The sequence below is a fragment of the Lacerta agilis genome, chromosome 13 (assembly GCF_009819535.1).
Source record: "Lacerta agilis isolate rLacAgi1 chromosome 13, rLacAgi1.pri, whole genome shotgun sequence".
NCBI classification, from domain to species: domain Eukaryota; kingdom Metazoa; phylum Chordata; class Lepidosauria; order Squamata; family Lacertidae; genus Lacerta; species Lacerta agilis.
The window spans coordinates 9439379-9458722 of record NC_046324.1 but is presented as its reverse complement, the minus strand read 5'-3'; the positions used below and the strand labels follow the sequence as shown (position 1 = coordinate 9458722).

General features: G+C 45.6%; 1 protein-coding gene across 3 annotated transcripts in view; it reads right to left on the bottom strand.

The window, feature by feature from the left end:
- RBPMS2 (RNA binding protein, mRNA processing factor 2) overlaps positions 1 to 19344 on the bottom strand; it is a 45877-nt gene that overhangs the window by 11127 nt on the left and 15406 nt on the right. For all 3 annotated transcript variants that reach the window (XR_004427725.1, XR_004427726.1, XM_033166674.1), the window contains exons 2-4: positions 3468 to 3545; positions 1961 to 1999; positions 1048 to 1110 (exon numbers count right to left, since the gene is read on the bottom strand). Coding sequence is in view for 1 of the 3 variants with exons in the window: in XM_033166674.1 (XP_033022565.1) it covers positions 1048 to 1110; positions 1961 to 1999; positions 3468 to 3545 (180 nt within the window). In the remaining 2 variants the exon portion in view is untranslated. The remainder of the gene's footprint in view (positions 1 to 1047; positions 1111 to 1960; positions 2000 to 3467; positions 3546 to 19344) is intronic.

The window sequence follows — 19344 nt, the reverse complement described above, 5'->3', positions numbered from 1 at the left end:
TGCTGGAACACCATTTGGCTGAAGAGTGGTGCATAAAATGTGTGCCTTCCCAGGGATCAGGCTGGGTCCACATATGTAGCAGTATTGGTAGCAGGATCAGAGCCTACTGTTTCTGACTGCCGGCAAGAGTTTTTGAAGGCTCCCGGCAATTAGCACACACAACAGAGCATCAATTGGCCTTTGGGGTGCATATGAGTGATTGTGTATGTTTGGTCCTTTTCAGCTGTGCTCCCAGCTCATTTCATCGGCAGCTGCTTGCTTGCTGGGGGTGGGGAGAGAGCCACAGCAACAGCCTTGTGGCAACAGCCTTCACTGGGACAAAGTGGCAGTGGAGTTGGGACTATGATGATGCAAGCCTGTCCCCTCTCCCTCCTGGCAAGCAGAAGAGACTCTGCTCTTGGGAGGCTATTGCTGCGACTCCACCCCACTGCACAAACTATTCCTGCATTAAATAGCTTCCAAGTGAGAGCCAGAAAAAGAAGACCTTTCCATGCATCTCAACAGATGCCACAGATTCCTAGGTTTTCCCTTGAAGCAGGGCTGGCCCACCTCAGGTGGCAGGATCCACAGACACAGCAGATCCCGATGTTGATCCTTCTTCCCCCCCTTGTTCCCAATGTAGATATTCCCTCACCCCTTCTTCCCTCGTGGAGGGGAGGAGGCACCATTTGGGGGTCTGCCTCAGGTGCCAAAATGTCTTGGGCCGGTCCTGCCTTGTAGGGCAGAAAACACATGGCATCCATGTCATCTGGGCTTAACTGGTGCAACACACAGTTAACCCACACAGCTCGCTAATGCCCTGAAGTGCCCCAACTCCAGATTAGCTTGCTTTGAGCATCACTCCGCCACGTGGTAAGGAGAACTTGCAAAGTTTGCAAGTATGTGCTATAATAGTTATTGGTAGGAGTCCCAAGTAGCTGGAGATCTACAGCACTTCCTTTCAATGAAAGACATGAGATGAGATGGGATGGAATTGCATGCTGAGCCCAAGTCATTCTGGCTTTTGGGCTATGCAAGTACCTGAACTGCATGGTCCTCAATACTCACATTCAATGCATTCTTTGCAGCTTCCGCACCAGACCGGCTGTCGAAGGTAACAAAGCCAACCGGCTAGGGAAAAGAACACATGGTTTGAACAACATGTGCATGATGTGTGCTTGGAACTAACTGATCTAGCCACACTGCTGAGTACAGCTAGTGGTGGTGGTTTCCTTTCCTTTCCTTCCCAGGTGCCCTTCACAGAGCTGGTAGCTCCAAACAGGCAGCCTGGCAAGAGACCTGGTGCCCCAGCAAGTTCTTCTATGCCTTTCAGCCTACCAAGCTTCCATTTCAAGGGATGGGAGATGTGAAGAACTTGCTGTTGCTTAGGCCAGAGCCCAGCTTGTTCAGTGCACTGGAGGCAGGCTAGCTTCTGTTGCAGCTTTGGGTGCATCCGACAGGGTATTCAGCAGCACAAAGGACGCCTTAAGGTAAGGTTTGGTGCTTTGCACTGTTGGCAGATGTGAGTGTTTTTGTTAGCTAGTGCAGCAAAGAAGGGGAGCCCATGGCACACTCCAGATCATTGGGCTGGACTCCATCATCCCTGGGGCTGATGGGAACCTGGAGTCCAGCAATACCCAGACTCTGGCCATAGTTTCCTTATCTCTACAATAAAGCAATGTCTTGGGAAAGACATTGCCCTTTTGTAGGGAAAAGGAAACTATGTACAGGGGCACACACGAAACATGCAATATGCAGACCATTAGAAAGTGTCAGCAAGTCCACGCAGCACAGTTAGAACTGAACAGCCTTCACACAGGGGCTCTAGGCCCAGCTATATTTGAGTGTGTGCCCATCCCTTTACTGTAATCCTAGGGTTGCACCCCCCTTCTTCTTCCTAATTAGGGCATCTGACCCACAGTTTAAGCAGTTAAGGGTAGTACTGGGAAGCTGCCAGAATGAGGACTGAGGGAGGCATTACCTGTTTTGATGTTAGCTTGATCAGCGATCCTTCATAACCCTGAGGAGAGAGAAGCCAGCAAGTTAGATATTGGATTCCTTAAAAGGGAAAGAAAAGGATGCAAGGCCAGGCCAGTACCCTTAAACAAAGTGCCAGAAATACTTTTGCAGCCCTGAAAAGCGAGTTAACATTAAGACGTAGTTACTATGTTAGAAACACTTTTGCCCTGTCACCACCATCCCCACCACAGATGAGCTATGCCCTTCCACCCTACGAAACTGCTTTATACGGAGTCAAGTCATTGCTACATCTAGCCCGATATTGTCTGACTGGCAACAGTCCCTTCAGGGGTTCAAGCAGAGCCCTTTCCTAACCCTGCAACTAAAAGCCAGTTAACCGAGAACATTCTAACCAGTGGCGTAGCTAGCCTCTGCACTGCTGGGGGCGGCGGCAGCGCAGAGGCACCCCCCTGGGGGGAGGGGCACGAGTGCGTCGTGACATCATCATGACGTCACGACGCACGTGGATGCAGAAAGGGGGGATTTCCCCCTTTCCGAGGCTTTTTTTTCAGCGGGGGGGGGTGGCCAGCGGGAGGGGGTGACAAGTTTGACACCCCCCCCTCGCGAGTCTGACCCCCCCGCCGAAAAAAAGCGGCGGAAAGGGGAAAAAGAAGCAGAGCAGGGCTTGAATGCGCCCTATTCTGCTTCCTCCCCCCCCAGCGGTTTTTTTTGGCGGGGGGGTGGCCAGCGGGGAGGGGGTGACAAGTTTGACAACCCCCCTTGCGGGTCCGACCCCCCCCCGGCCAAAAAAAAGCGGCGGAAAGGCGAAAAACAAGCCAAGCAGGGCTTGAATGCGCCCTGTTCTGCTTCCTCCTCCCCCTCCCAGTGGTTTTTTTTTCGGCGGGGGTGGTGGCCAGCAGGGAGGGGGTGTCATGCCAGCGTGACACCCCCTCCTCGCTGGCCCCCCCCCCGCCGAAAAATAGCTGCTGGAAGGGGGAAAAGGCGACATGCCCCCGTTCGGGTCCGCCCGTCGGGGCGGGGTGGGAGGGGCCGACCAAAGTGTCACCCCCCTCCCCTGGAACTAAGGGCGGCCCGCCCCCCACCCCCCCTTGCGACGCCCCTGATTCTAACTGCATCCCAACATATTGCCATCCCTAAATATTAATTCCATTAGCTACTAAATAGCAGCTACACACTTAACAAAGGGAGGTTCCTACATTGGATCAGACCATTGGCCCATCCATCCAGGAAGGTGGTTGGTTAGCTGGTTAGTTGGTTAGCTCAAGAAGTATTTCCTGCATCAGAGTTGGGCTGGCTGACCTCTGAGGCTCCTTCCAATTCTATGACTTTTGGGGGTTGGGAGTTGGAGGGGTGGTGGTGAATTTGGGGTTGAATACCTGCTCAGCCATGCTCCCTGGTTACCTTGAACCAACTTTATGATTCTTCTCTATAGCCAACAGGGCACAAGGCTGCCATATCAATAGACTAAGGGCACAACTGCTTGTTGGGGTGCGTGTGCTGCTACTTACCTTGAATGGCCGGAAAAGCAAGTAAAGCTCTCTGGGCTTGATGTCCACAGGAAGGCCACTGACAAAAAGTGTCCGCACCTAGAAGAGATGGAGCAATGCCAAGCAGGTTTAGAGATCACTGTGCCACATCACTGGGTATCTTATTAGTCACAGTCCAAGGTTCAAGCGCCAAGTCATATGACTGACAAATCCAGGAGTGCAATCATTCTGCGAAGAATATTCAAGAGAGTTAATAGCCACTGTTGACTGGGAGACTGTCCAATAGGAAGGATCTGTCAGTTTTGGTTCTCTCGTTTTTTAAAATCTTAAATTGAGTTCTCCACATTACTGCAACAATTTGTTCTTTTTTTTTTTTTTTTTTAGCTCTCATGAAAATTCGTCAGCATTTTCCGGTCAATTTCTTCCAACACACATTTTTCTACACAATTTTCACTCAAGAAAGCCATATTTTCAAATCACAAAGTACACCTTATTTTCAAACAAAATTTGGAAAAGTGCAAATGTTCCGGCAGTGAAGAACGGCAGTGTTCCGGTTCTCATATTGTTTCACAAAATCCTAAGTTGATAAATTTGCCTTAAATGTTATTGAATTTCTATCCCATGTCTAGCTGGAGAGTAGGTAAGATTATTTGATTAGAGAGTTTTTAAAATATATATAGACTAGATACCTGCATATATATATATATATATATATATATATATATATATATATATATATATATAGCAATAGATCCCTGAAGCTGGGCAGAGGATGGAGAGATGTAAAAGATTTTCTGTGGCAGTTTGCCAGTTGGATTTTTTTTGAAATGTGGTTTAACCAAAGTCAGCTACAAATGGTAACGGCAAGTCCTAGATGCCATTTTTCACTTTTGTACTTAGCAATGAACCCGTTGTTTTTTTTAAAAAAAGTACTAGTATCTGGATTCTTTCCCTTACTAAGTATTTTGTTAGAGTCATTCATGGGTCTTAAAATGGTGTTATCTTTCTTTTTCTAAGAGCATGGGGAAGAGCTAAAGCTCAGTGGCAGAGCAAATACTTTGTATGCATAATGTCCAATATTTCAATTTCAAGACTAAAGGGAACGTTCTTCCAGGACAGCTGCTGCCAGTCAGAGCAGGCACTAGTGGGCTAGATGGACAATTCCTTCCCACGATGTGCACCAGCAAACTCCCAGTATTGTAATTTACAGTCCTTGTGAACCTTTCAGAGAAAGGGCAAGATATAAATTTAATAACTGAAGTGCCATTCTCAAAACTGGCTGCCTGCTGAATCACTGCTCTTGTCCTTCCTTCCAATCATGTGGCAGCCCCAGAGCAGCAACTAGGTAGGTTCTGTAATTCTTACTCTTCTAAAACCTGGAAAGCTTAACTTTTAGAATATTCAAAAGAGCAAAGCGAGGAAGTTTTAATTCACAGTAGTGCTTGTCTGGGACAACACAGCTCTAGTGTCCCTGCAAAGCGCATGCCATCTCTCTCTCTCTCTCTGTCTTTGGTAAAGTTTGTATTATTCTTTTTAAAAAGCTACTGGAGAAATAGAATTATTTATTATTTGGCCCTTAAATGCATTCCATATCAGACATGGGGCAGGGACCTTTTCAGGGTCCTTTTCTATTGCCTTTTGATTCCTGAAAAATACGTTCCTCTTTCAACAAACCTTCGTCTTTATCCCAGCTGATGTTTCTCTGAATTTGAACTGATTTTATGTATTTACTGCTGTTGTTTTAAACTGGTTTTATACATATAATTGCCTTATAAAACTGCTTTTATATGTTCATTTGTTTTAACAGTTTTTATATACGACTATTCTCTATGTTTTCATTATATTGTAAATTGATTTGGGGTGGCCTCACGGGAAGTGCTTCATAAGTGCTTCATAAATAATAGCCCACTTTAACTAAAACTGGAGCCACAGTTTGATAACTTAGCTATTTTAATTTCTGTCCTGATATAGCAGTGAAATTTGCTTCAAATTACACCAATATCTTGTCAAAACAACTTGTTCCCTTCTTCAGGGGGGACCACCAGCTCCTATTGCAGCAATATCCCCAGATCCAGAAACAAAGCTGGCCTTAGATGACCAAGCAAGTTTGCGTTTTCTGTGGCAACTCAGGCATCCAGAAGGACACACACTGTCCATGTTACTTCTGACCCCATGATTGCTCGGAAGGATCACGCTGAAATAAAAGCACCTGGCCTCTAAAGTGACGTAGCACAAACTAGGCTCAACATGTACAAATCTTGCTTTGCTCTCTGGGAGATGGCAGTTTTGAAGAAATGAACACTCTTTGTCCGAAACTGCTGCAGTGGGCCTCTTTAGAGATAACCAGCGAACGATGTCCTGCCCACTAAATCTCAGCCTGGTATGCTCTATTCCAGGGGTTAGCAACCTTTTTTCAGCAGGGGGCCGGTCCACTGTCCCTCAGACCTTGTAGGGGGCCGGACTATATTTTCAGGGGGGATGGTGAACGAATTCCTATACCACACAAATAACTCAGAGATGCATTTTAAATAAAAGCACACATTCTACTCATGTAATACATGCTGATTCCCGGACCGTTCGCAGGCCGGATTTAGAAGGTGATTGGGCCAGATCCGGCCCACAGGCCTGAGTTTGCCTACCCATGCTCTATTCCCACAGTGCCCAAACTTGCTGGAACAAGAGCAACTGAACAATCCAGACCATATCATATTTAAATACATCTGCTTGACAGGGCAACCCAAACCCTCATACTTTCTAGGGAAAGACTGGCAGATCAGGAAGATGTTCCTATAAGACTAACATAAAACAGCCTATTTCAGAAGCAACTTTCTTCCTATAGTGAGGAGGAAGGATGCAAGAGCCCAACTCTGTTTCTAGACAATTGTAAGTAGAATTGCAGCTGACTTGCTATACTACTTGGGTGCATTGTGGGGGTTTTTCTGTGTACATCCTGCTTTGTCCTGTCCACACCAGTTGAAGCTCAGCATAAATTTACTATAATCCTTGTGGGTGCCGTTTTATGACTCCCCACCTTTTATTTTTAATTTAATTATCATTAACACACATCCATTCTATCCAGGCCACTGGTGGCATTGACCATATTGCCCAAAGTTTTAGGATTATTCCGAATTACTGCTGCACATCTTGCCAAATGAATTTTATAAATTTTTTCGTATTGTACCTTTTTAATTCTGTTTTATTAGTTTACAGTGGTACCTCAGGTTACATACGCTTCAGGTTACAGACTCCACTAACCCAGAAATAACGGTTCAGGTTAAGAACTTCGCTTCAGGATAAGAACAGAAATCGTGCTCTGGCGGCGCAGCAGCAGTGGGAGGCCCCCTTAGCTAAAGTGGTGCTTCAGGTTAAGAACAGACCTCCAGAACAAATTAAGTTCTTAACCCGAGGTACCACTGTACTTTGTTTAATGTTTTGTAAACCACCCTGGCACTTCCAGGTGACAGGTGGTTTCAAAGTTTAAAACAGTATGCCATACAAATTCACAAAATCCCAACAGAATATTTAAAATATTATTTCCATATAAGGTACACAGACCAGCATGCCATTCAATGGAAGAAGAGATTAAACACAACATCCAGGGCTATTCCTTCTCAGATTAAACCTACTGAAACAAACAGCCGTAAGGAAGTTAGTCTTCATAGATTTCAGTGGGTCTATTCTGAGTAAAACAGCTAACTACAACCCAATGTATATATCTTAATAAGACCCCAAGGTCTGTTTAAAATTAGTGAGAGTTGGGGCTTCTCCAACCTCGCTTGGAACCGAATTACATGGTTGCAGCACACTGCTGAAGAAACCCTGTTCTCTCTATTCGTTGTCCTAACTTTTATTACAGGCTGACATCTCAACAGAACCTCCGAAGTAGATCTTAAGGTACTGGTAGGTCAATATCAGTGCTGGATTTAGGGTGGTGCAGACAGTTCTCCCCATAGGAAGTGAGCCAAGGGGTCATAATAATAACAATAAATAATAATAATAAATATCTATATTTATATAGGTACTGTGCATTTCCGTGCGCTCCAGCACTTGTCACAGTGTTCCGTTGTGCCAGAAGCGGTTTAGTCATGCTGGCCACATGACCCAGAAAGCTGGCTGTGGACAAACGCCGGATCCCTTGGCCTGAAAAGTGAGATGAGGTCTGCACCCCATAGTCCCCTTTGACTGGACTTATCCGTCCAGGGGTCCTTTACCTTTACCCTTACCCATTTGGGTAGCTACTCAAAGTAGCCAAAGGAATTATTGTGAAAATAAGGGGGGAATTGGGGGGGACACACCAAATTTTGCCCTCGCTCAAGGCGCCATATTACCAAAGTCAGCCCCTGTCAAGATGGTTCTGGATCCTAACCATTTAGAGCAAGGATGGGGGCCCTTTTTCAGCCTGAGATCCACATTCTCAAATAGGGAGCATTCCAGAGTTTCCGCCACCCACTTGATGCCAAGGGCGAATTGGCACAATGGTCACAATGCACCATTTGGAATCTCCAAATATCAGTTACCACATCTGCTGGCTGCGCCTGCAAGTTTGCTTCGCTTGCGACAAGGCACTTTCGCACCTGTTAGCTTCAGAACTTGCCATGAGTCAGCATTCCAGGAATCACCATGCAGCTTCCTCAGCAAATCTTCAAAAGTATCTATATACCCACCTGTAGTGCTCTCATTTCTAGGCGATGCACAAATAAAACATCATTCGGGTAGGATGAATATATGCAAAGCATGGTGGGGATTTAGCACACATCAAGGGCTCCCCTTCAGGGTTCCAGCCATGCCCTTTCCCAGGTTACTCCATTCTATTCTGCCATTCTATTTCCATTCTCTCCCAACAGCCCAGTCAGCGTTCTGGGTCTACAGAGCATGCTCAGCCTTTACTGCCTCCCCAAACCACGCCACCGTTTAATTTTACTCCCAATGATCTTTTGTACTTCCGAAAGCCTTGGAGTCTCCATAAGCCCCCTAACAATTCCTATTTGTGCATGGACAATGCCACTTTAGTTACCTAAGAATTCACACTTGGAGAAGGAGTTTGCCATTAATGTACAGAATACCACGCACACCCACACACATACCCTAGAGCTAGCCAAGTTAGCCTGAATCTCCCAGCACCCATAACAGATTACAGTTCCCTGGATTCTTTGGAGGAAGCCATGATGGCTAAAGTAGTATCACAGAGCTTCAAATGTACAGTGCGGTTTTGGCCAAGGACTCGACTCAACAGCCCCCCATCAAAACGACGAAGGGATGGGTAAAGTAATAAACATTTCCCTTCTTTAGAAGGGGGGTCTTCAAGACCACCCGTGTCAGGCTCTAAAGTTACCCAACCCACATCGCGGAGCAGACAGAGTGCAATTCAAGCAGCAAACTTTAAGCATGAAGAGATGCCCTTCGATATCTGCCAAGGTACTGCAGAAAGTTTGTAGAGCAAAAGGTGCACTGTTTTCCAAGACAAAACCTTGGCTTAGTTCTCAGCAAGATGGCAAGACTATGTTTGGCCGGTGATCTCTTGAGGCAAAGGACTCCTACAAATAAAAATATTCCTTGCATATAAAAAAGTAAAGTTTCAGGGGAAAAGGCTAGGTTAGGACACGCTCCATTCCCGCACATCTAGTTTTTACACATGGAGGCTCTTTGCACTGCAAGGACCCTTCTTACTGCATTTGCAGCACTGTACACTGGAACCCAGCTGGTGCAGTAGTCGATGCCACAACTGTCTCTTTTGTACAAGCTACAAACTAGCCTTCGGTGTAATCACTTAAATATAGGGTCTACTCTGCTGTTTTTCACCCATTTCCTTGCAACTCCCAGGTTAGGCTGTGTCACTAGCGGGGAGGGGCTGTGATGGTCAGAAGCAAGTGGGGGTGGGTTTCGTGAGGTTACTGTAAGTAGGCCAAGACCTCTGGGAACAAACACCTACTACTGTGTTCTGTGCAGCACACAGTTAGCTGCAGCAGCAAGGGAAATTCTTTAATTCTGCTGCAGGGGATTTTAAATTACTTTGGCAGTGGTGCCATCAGGGCAGAAGTCCAGAGTCCAGAAGGTCTAGCCTGCCACATTTTGAAGTAACAATACACACTGGCATCTAAAGAGAAGGGCCTGCAAAAAGTCCACAGTCTAAAATTACTTTCAAGTACACTCTGGAAACTAACTGAAGTGTGATCTATTATATACAACTGAACCTTCTACACCATTGAATCTATTTTTGGGAGGCAGGAGGTGGCACATATTCTGTCTCATGGTGTTCTCGGCTTGACGGGCCGCTGTAGAGCTGGTGACCTGTCCCACAGAGCAGATTCCAGGACCAGAATAAAAATAAGCCTTTAAAATCAAAGAACATAGTAGCTTAAATCGGCCCCACTGCTCACACATCTACTGCATCTTCCCTCAGTGTTAGGAAACAATCTGCAGAATACTACAAGACCAGAGTAACAATGCAGTAAAAGCAAGAGCAGCTGCAGCTCAGTGGTAGAACATCTGCTTTTCATGTAGAAGGTCCCGGGTTCAACCCCCAGCATCTCCAGGTATGGATAGGAGTAGAAATGGAAAGATCTGTTGATTTCAATTTTCCCAGTTTCTCATTTTTCCAATCTTAAATTCAGCTCTCTGCATTTCTGCAACAATTTGCAATTTTGTTTTTTCAAAGCCCTCATGAAAATCTACCAGCATTTTAATACTAATTTCTCCTAACAAAAACATAAGGGTGCATTAAAAGGAATACATTAGGTAAAACATGAGAATACACATGAAATCACATGGAAAAAACATTCCATTGTTATTTTCACTAATGTATTCCTTTTGATACAACTTTTTTTTCTCCTAATATGCTTTTTTATAAACATTGTTGGGTTTGAGAACTGCATTGCAAAATTCAGATCAGTGCAAAATTTCCAAAGGTGCCTGTGTTTTGGTTCTCATGTTGTTTTGGAAAGTGCAGATTTGCCCTCTGGATCAGCAGAAAACAAGCTTGCGGTGGTGGTGTCCAGAACTAGACACAGTATCTCCAGGCGTGGTCTGACCAAGGCAGAATAGCACTGTACTATCACTTCCTTTAATGAGGACACTAAACTTCTGTTGATGCAGCCTAGAATAGCCTTAGCCATGGGTAGGCAAACTAAGGCCTAGGGGCTGGATCAGGCCCAATCAGCTTCTAAATCCAGCCCACGTATGGTCCGGGAATCAGCATGTTTTTACATGAGTAGAATGTGTGCTTTTATTTAAAATGCACCCCTTGGTTATTTGTGCAGCGTAAGAATTTGTTCACCCCCCAAAAAAAATACAGTCCAGCCCCCCCACAAGATCTGAAGGACAGTTGACCGGCCCCCTGCTGAAAAAGTTTGCTGACCCCTGGCCTTAGCTTTTTTTGCTGCTGTATCACACTGTTGACTCATGTTAAGCTTATGGTCTACTAAGAAGCCACAGACCAAATCTGGGAGATTCTGCCAATACAAAGCAGCCACTCTCCAACTGCCATCACCCCTGATCAGTGGCTATGCTGCATGGGGCTGATGGGATCTGGGAGCATCAGCAACATCTGGATGGCCACTGGTCCCCAGTCATCCCCCCCGCTGTAGAGCACAGAGGTTTTTACTGGTTGCCTATGTGCTGGGGGGCAAAAAAATGGCAGCCTGTACTGCTAAGGGATTTCATGGCTCACCCAGACTGAATGGTATATACCAGACATTTTGCTGAAGAACTGTTGTTGGGAGTTGACAGCATCAGTTAAACACAGTGTAGACATCGTACCTTCTTAAGACTTGGAACCGGGCAAAAGCAGGACACTCTCCAATCGTCTCTTATCTGGGGCAGAGCTTGGGCACAGCCAGCAATAAGCCATTCCTGGTCACAACGAATCAAGGCTCTGGAGAGCAATCTTTTTGCTCTCCAGAGCCTTCTGTCAGGTCGATCCCGAGAGACGCAGGATAAGATGCAGCTGGAGCCCCTTGACGCTAGCCAGATGGAATGCTGTGCTGCAGCAGTCAGATTTAAACACCAGGACTTATAAGGCACTGAGCAATATCAAAACACACACAAAGAGCACTTGGGGGGGGGGGAGTTGTAGGAAGGAGAACATTTGGAACCTTCAAGAAGATTAGCTGCTAATAGCATATTCCTAAACCGCCAGTCCTGGAGAGAATAGCAGATGCATTTAAGTCCTGCTTAATCAGAGTGGAACATGCTTGTTTAGCTGTTAAACAAGTTGTGTCTTTTAATGAAATGGAAGGCTGGACACTACAGTATAGTAACTGAATAAGGGCTTGGGGCACCTTTGGTTCAAGGGAACAGTTGGCAACTGCCAAGGCATCGCCTCCTTAGATTTTAGGGTTTCATCCCCGGTGTTTTCTCACCGCTTCATAATGGCAACAAGAGTTCTTTGGCATCCAGTGGGACTGAAGTAGGCATGAGTAGAAGCCCAGCAAAGCTGCTGAGAAACCTGTTGCGTCCAAGGTCCTTGCTCTCTTCTGGTCAGTGCAAGGTCTGGCCATGTACCTTGTACTATGGAGGGACCACCAAGGGTTGGGCATGTGGTATGGCAGGCTGGGGCAGGGACTTTTCAGTGATGGCTCCTCAGACAAAGAACTCGTTTAACTGGCCCACGAGCCACCCCTGAAACGAGGCGGGGACTCGCTTTCACGGTGCTGGAAATCGCGTCTGTGCATGCTCAGATGCCAGAAATTGTGCTCACGCACGTACGCACGCGATCCAGCCCATGGAAGGATCTCTGCTGGCGTGAATTGGCCCAGTCGAGGTAAACCTTGCTGACCCCTAGTCTACAGAGTATGTATATCCAGACCAAGAATTATAATGCTCCTCTTTCAAGATCTGTAACACATACTTTATACTTGAAGTTACGGGTTCAACCCCTAGCATCTCTCAAGACCAGTGTTGCCCAGAACCACCTAAATCCCAGGAGATCCTGTCTGTGTGTGTACACATTACCAAGCTGTAACAATGATCCAACTCTGAATAAAGCAGCTTCCTATGTTTTCTATCCCCTATCGTGCAGCAGAGTTGTGTCCTATATGGACACAAAGGATCTTCCTTTGCAGGGCTGGGTCATATGTAGCAGCAGATAACCAATGATGGTTTTTCAAGCCCGGCTCTATAGCAGAGATTTTAATGTAGCCCATGAAATATCACTGAACTGCAAGACAGATGAGAGGTGTCAAGCCTGGTTCATAACTGGCTCCTTGCGGGGACTTCAGGAAAGGATCAGGGAAATTCCAGCTCACAAGTTTTGGTTGCCAGTGCCACTGGGAAACCATCAACTATGCCCCCTGAAATATACTTGTTGTAGGATTCAGCTCAGTACGTAACACCCCCAGATCTTAATGCTGAAGGATCTGAAAGATAAACCAGGTCCTATACAGATTTCACCACCCCAGGCCGGTTGATCCTTACAAACAATGCCCTGGTTCGGCGGCAGTATTGATGGTCCTATTTACCAGTACTGAGCATCAATCCTAAAGGTACTTACAGGAAGGGGAAAAGCAGACACTGATTAGACATCTGCTTTTCCCCACCTCTGCTATGGGCCGGCTTCCCATATTTCCTACTGGTGCATAGGGAGCCAAGTATGCTGCACTCTGCACATTCAGCCTTTATGACTTGCAACAGTCAAGGCTTTTTGTGCAACCAGCCATGAATCACATTTTAACACTTTCTGGCTGAGAGTGGCAGACCGAGGCAGAGGTAAGCCGCCCTCTCCCACACAGACACCCTAGAACAGGCATGTCCAAAGTGAGGTCCGGGGGCCTAATCCGGCCCGCCGTTCGGTTTAATCCGGCCCCTGTGGCAGTTTATTTCCTGGGGTAAAATCATATTAAATCCTAAAAAAAAGCTCAACAACTTTGGGGGGAAATCCCAAAAGAAGCTCAACAACTTCAATCCTAAAAAAAAGCTCAAGAACTTTGGTCGGCCCTCACGCATGTTCACTTCATCAAATCTGGCCCTCTTTGAAAAAAGTTTGGACACCCCTGCCCTAGAACACCCTCTCTCAACCATGGGTTCCCAGATGTTGGACCACTACCACTCCCATCAACCCTGCAGGCTATATGGATCATAGTCCAAGATCTGGGAAGCCAAGTTTGAGAAAGGCCACCCTATGAGAACATGCCAATTTTGTGCTCCCTGAGTGTGTGCAGGACCCCACTGGTGGAGCAGAGGCTGTTTCATAAAGAGGTATGCCCAGCTATAAGGCATTCAGCAGTGAAAGCGGGGAGGAGACGGCAGCATGCTCCCTTAGCTCCTTGGAAGGTGGGCGTGGAAATGGTTTGATGCAGCTTGTCTTTCAAACACTTCCTCCTGCTGCAAGGAAGAAAGACTATTCTAGCACCCATGCTTAACCACTATGACTGCAACAGGAAGTGTGCGCTCCAAGCCACTAGGAAAGCTAAGGCCAACGCTGGCTCTGACATGGAGGAGCAGGAAGCACATTGGCCAAGATATCCTATGACCAAGGCCGCTAGCATCTAGTGCCAGGAATTTACACTTTGCACCAGGAAGCGCAACTATAGTGCTCACAGTAAAACCATGTTCCTTTGCTTTCTTAAAACCCAAACACACTCAGCTAAGTACTTCCCCTGCAGGATTGTAGAATGGAATAAAGAGACTGGATTATTGCAGCAGAGGGTATTAGGAGATAAGTAGTCAAAGTGGGGGTTTAGATATATATTAGGGTGGGGGCTGTGACTACAGGGCTCATCCACACTTTCACTTGTCTTGTGCCTAGGAAGCACAGGTCCAAGTGGTTTCCTCGTCCCGTTTTCTCTAGGCATGGGTCCAAGTGGTTTTGCCTTTGCCCTGCCACTGTCCCCCAGAAAACCTGCTCTTTAGCACTAAAAACCCGTTTCCGGGGGGGGGGGGACAGTGGGTCAAGCGGAAGTGTGGGTGAGTCTTTAGTTGCTTGGAAGGGAGATTGGTTGCTCCAACCCTCCCAAAGCCATCTGCTGCTTTGTCACTAGAGATGGGAGAGAAAATTGGTTCCAGTCCCGTTTAAAGCAAAACCCATTCAACTCTCACTTTCTAAAACAATATGTGAACCAAAACACTGCTATCCTTTGAAATTCGCACTTAGCCAAATTTTATTGTGAAGTTCACCAAGCAATCTTTATATTTAAAAAAACACACACGTTAGGATGAAGTGTTTATAAAAACGAGCACATTTATTAAAATAACATGCAAAAATACATTAGGGGAAACTGCTTGCCAAAATGTGTAAAAAAACCCAACAACATAAAAATGTGTTTGTTAGGAGAAAGCTGCAGTCAACTGCTGATTAATTTTCATGAAGAATTCTGTAAACTTCTGCAAAATGTGAAGAACTGACTGAATTGAAGACTGGAAAAAATAAGAACCTGAACAAACCAAAAATGGACAGATCCTTCCATCCCTATTTGTCACCATATTATTTTTTGCAATATGTTTGCAACCAGACAATATGAGTGCTTTATTGGTATGGGGGAAGAAGAGAATAACATCACTATCCTCATGAATTGGCATAACTCCTGCCCATCCCATAGCAGCAGTAATAGCAGCACAGGTGTGATTTGCTCAAGGCAAAAGAATTGGTTAATCCAAAAAGAATCAAAAGTTAGTGAATATCTGGACATTAGCAACATTTAGCCCTAATATTACTCTGCATCTTGTTGTCTGTCAGAGCTCAACACAACTTGGTCCAAAAATGCTCAAAAGATTAACCAGGAACAGGCTATGAATATTAGTTAAGTGTGCCAGATGTTCTGCGGGGCTATTGTGTCCACGGCAAGAAAAATCCTTTGCACATTTGAGAGATCTGTGCTGCTTAAGAAGATCTGTTAAGCTTTTCAGAGGAAGCTCCGAGCTTGTCCACTCTTGAGTTCTCTAACCTTTATACGCAAGGGATGGGGAATTTGTGAGTTTTTGTCACATCTGGAGGGCCATAACCCCCACCAGCTACAGCCAGCATCGCCATTGTCCAGGGGTGATGGGAACATAGGAAGTGGCCTTATACCGAATGAGACCATTGGGGCTCATCAGCTCAGTACTGTCAACACTGACTTGAAGTGGCTTCTCCAGGGTCTCAAGCAGAATTCCCTCCTGATCCTATCTGGAGATTGATCCTGGGACCTTCTGCATGCAAAGCAGATGCTCTACTACTGAGTTACAGCTCTTCCCTTAGGAGTTATAGCTCAATGAGAACTGGGGTGCTACAGGTTCCCCCAGCCATGATGCACAAGTCTTGACTTTGCGATAGGGAGATCCTGCTGCTCCTTGAAAGCTACCTATGCTACTTTATTCTTGACCAAATCCCAGCCTAACCTCTGCAAACATTTTGCATGCTGGATATGAAGACCAGCAGCTTCTTTCAGGATTTAACAAGATTTCTGTCAAGCTTGTAGCTTTATCCTGATCATATTAGATGGCCCACCTCATCTAAGTCACAGCAAGCACCAAACAAGTAAAATGCTGCTTCCCAGTCCTATGTAACAAGGGTGGGGGGCCTGATGCTCTCTAGATACTGCTAAACTCCAATCAACCCCAGTCATCATGGCCAATTGATGAAACTAAGTCTACTGTCCAAGTGGTGACTGATAGGCAAATTCAAGGACTCTGCTCTCCCTTTCTCATTTTTAGAACACAGCTTTGAGTTGCTTTAAGAAAAACTGAGAAGTACAATGATTAACAAATAATAACTTTGACAGAGTGACCTCTTAAAGAGGATAGTTTCAAGTTTTGACGCTGCAGATAAAGTCATCTCCTACTGAAAAAGGGACATCCATCTCAATGGTACAGAAAACAAAGAACAACCCAGACAGGATGATGATGATGAAGAAGAAGAAGAAGAAGAAGAAGAAGAAGAAGAAGAAGAAGAAGAAGAAGAAGTAGTAGTAGTAGTTTGGATTTGATATCCCGCTTTATCACTACCTGTAAAGGTAAAGGTAAAGGGACCCCTAACCATCAGGTCCAGTCGTGTCCGACTCTGGAGTTGCAACGCTCACTCTATAGGCTGAGGGAGCCGGTGTTTGTCCAGTAGTTTGTGACTACCTGAAGGAGTCTCAAAGCGGCTAACATTCTCCTTTCCCTTCCTCCCCCACAACAAACACTCTGTGAGGTGAGTGGGGCTGAGAGACTTCAAAGAAGTGTGACTAGCCCAAGGTCACCCAGTAGCTGCATTTTGGAGCGGAGACACGAACCTGGTTCACCAGATTACGAGTCTGCCACTCTTAACTACTACTCCACACTGGCATAATCATGCTACTACACAAGATGGAAAGTAACATGAAAATAACAATATCAGATTTTGTATTGAAGTAGCACACTGTAGGCCCTACTCAACAGCCCTTCTTGTGTTCGTAAGGCAGTAAACTGTTACCTGGCTCAGGCTTCACTTCTTCAGGATACAGATGCGAGCTCACATGACAACTTGCCTCCAAGCCTGTCAAAGGAAATGTTCTAGCCTAGCTTCCTATCCAAGCTAGTAATTTTTCTATTAACTCTTTCAGGATCAAGAAGCATGCCATCAAGCATTCCTCTGCCTGTAGTGCTGATGTGCTATAACCTAGAGTTGCCATACATCTGGAATTTCCTGGGCATAGCTGGAATATGGCCGTTGGAAGCAGTGTGGGAAAATCCAGACGAATGGCAACCCATGTCGGAAGTCTAGATGTTGCTCAAAAAAGCTCAACAACTGTTGTGTCTGGATTTTCACTTTCTGAAATATGGCAACCCTGCCTTGTAAAAACTGGGGAAGATTCTTTACAATATATAGCCTGTTTTTCCCACCAATGACACTCAAGGCAGCAAACCACTTAGGCTGTGAACATGCTATGCATTTAGAGCACATTCAAAACACACATTCTTTCCTTCAAATAATTCTGGGTACTGCAGTTTACCCCTCACCTAATTAAAAAAATGCCCAGCAACCTTTAATAAACTACCACGTCCAGAATTCTGGGAGGGAAAGGATGTGCTCTAAAGGTATGGTACACATGCATAGGAAAATAAAAGATGAATACAGGGGAAAAAACCAATCTGAAAAAGGTCACCACATAAAAAAAACAACCCAAGCGATAATGAATATAGGTTGATCTGCCAGCTGTACTGTTAAGTCAAAAGCTTCTCTAAATTCAGAAGTCTTCATTTGGTGAACAGACCCACGGGGGTGGGGGTGGGGACCACCCTCTCATTTTCCTGACAAATGACACACACTATGAAAAGAGACGCTGCCATTACCCACTTCTAAGTCTCCGGAATGGAGCAGTCTACAAATTTAAGTCACGAACACTTGAGGTATCTCAGCTAACCCCTTCCCGTTTGTGAGCTTTACCAGAAACCCAGGACTCTTGCAATCTTTAACTAGCAGAGACTATTTATATTCTGCCTTAAAATAAGCTGATCAAGGGAAGTTCCAGGAAAGGTTCTTGTTATGTACTGAGTTGAATAGGATCCAAAATGCAGCAGTCTGATTGGTCCTAGAACAATAGGATCCAGAATGCAGCAGTCTGATTGGTCCGCAGGAGCCACACAATCCAGCTCCAGGTAGAAGTCAATCCGCAACCTGATTGGCATACAGGAGTATCCCGGAATTAGCCAATCACGTTGGGCCCATTGTGTAATGTATATAAAGCAGATGTTTTCGGGGAACTTCCATTCCTCGCTACTATGAGCTGAATAAAGAGCATGAAATCCACACTTGATTCTGAGTATATTTCAGTTCTCCAGCAAAAGTCTAGAGCCAAGCTCTTGCCAGGAAGCAGCCAAACTCAACCTGGTACACCCCGATGACTTTGGGTGCCTCAAGACTGAATCCCACTCCAAAATAGTGACAACTGGGAAATTTAGGTTGTGCAATTGAAGCAGATTTGAAATTCTTGTGCAACAAACCATTACCCCCATGTTATGTACTGAGCTGAATAGGATCCAAACTGCAGCAGTCTGATTGGTCCTAGAACAATAGGATTGAGATTGCAGCAGTCTGATTGGTCTGCAGGAGCCACCCAATCCAGCTCCAGGTGGAACTGAATCCGCACTCTGATTGGCATACAGGAGTATCCCGGAATTAGCCAATCACGTGGGGCCCATTGTGTAAATAGTGTATATATAGCAAATGTTTTGGGGGAACTGCATTCCTCACTACTATGAGCTGAATAAAGAGCATGAAAGTCACACTGGACTCCGAGTATCTTTCACCCCACCCTCCCCAAACCAACCTTTTCCTAATAAGGAAAATGATAGGGAAATGCACTGGAAAGGAGTGAATTTGCTTGACTCATCATATTCCCACAATTTTGTGCAACAAATCAAGATGAATGGTGAACGAAACAGGTTGTCTGGAAGCGATCAGAGACTACCACTCCTGTCAGCTCCAACCATTAGTCAACCTGGCTGAGGCCGATTGGAGTTGGGTGTCCCAACATCTGGTGGTCTGCAGATTGGGGAAAATATACCTTTATATGTTGAAACTGCCATTTAGATGACCCTACAAGAACAGAATTTAGCCTAGATTTTTAAAGAAAAGGGAAGCATGATTGTTGGTCATTAGCACTATTGCGCTTTGAGCACAAAAAGGTTTTAGGTCAGGAGACACTTTTAAAATTCATAGCTACATGCTGCAGCTTGTTTATATGATCACACACACCCCCAGCAAACAGCTTTGACCAGATCTGTTTACATGATTAAAGGGATTAATCTGGAGCCGAAGTGAGATCACCCCTAGAGCACTGAGGTCTCTTGCCTTTTGAGGACTACCTGCACAATGCCAGCAAACAATTCTTAGACATAAAGGGATAAGAGCACTCAAGTGTCCACAATAAAAGAAGGGGTCAAGATACATGCCTTGCATGCTGCAGGTCCCAGGTCTGATCCCAGGTATCTTCAGGTAGGCCTGGGAGAGACCCTTCGTCTGAAA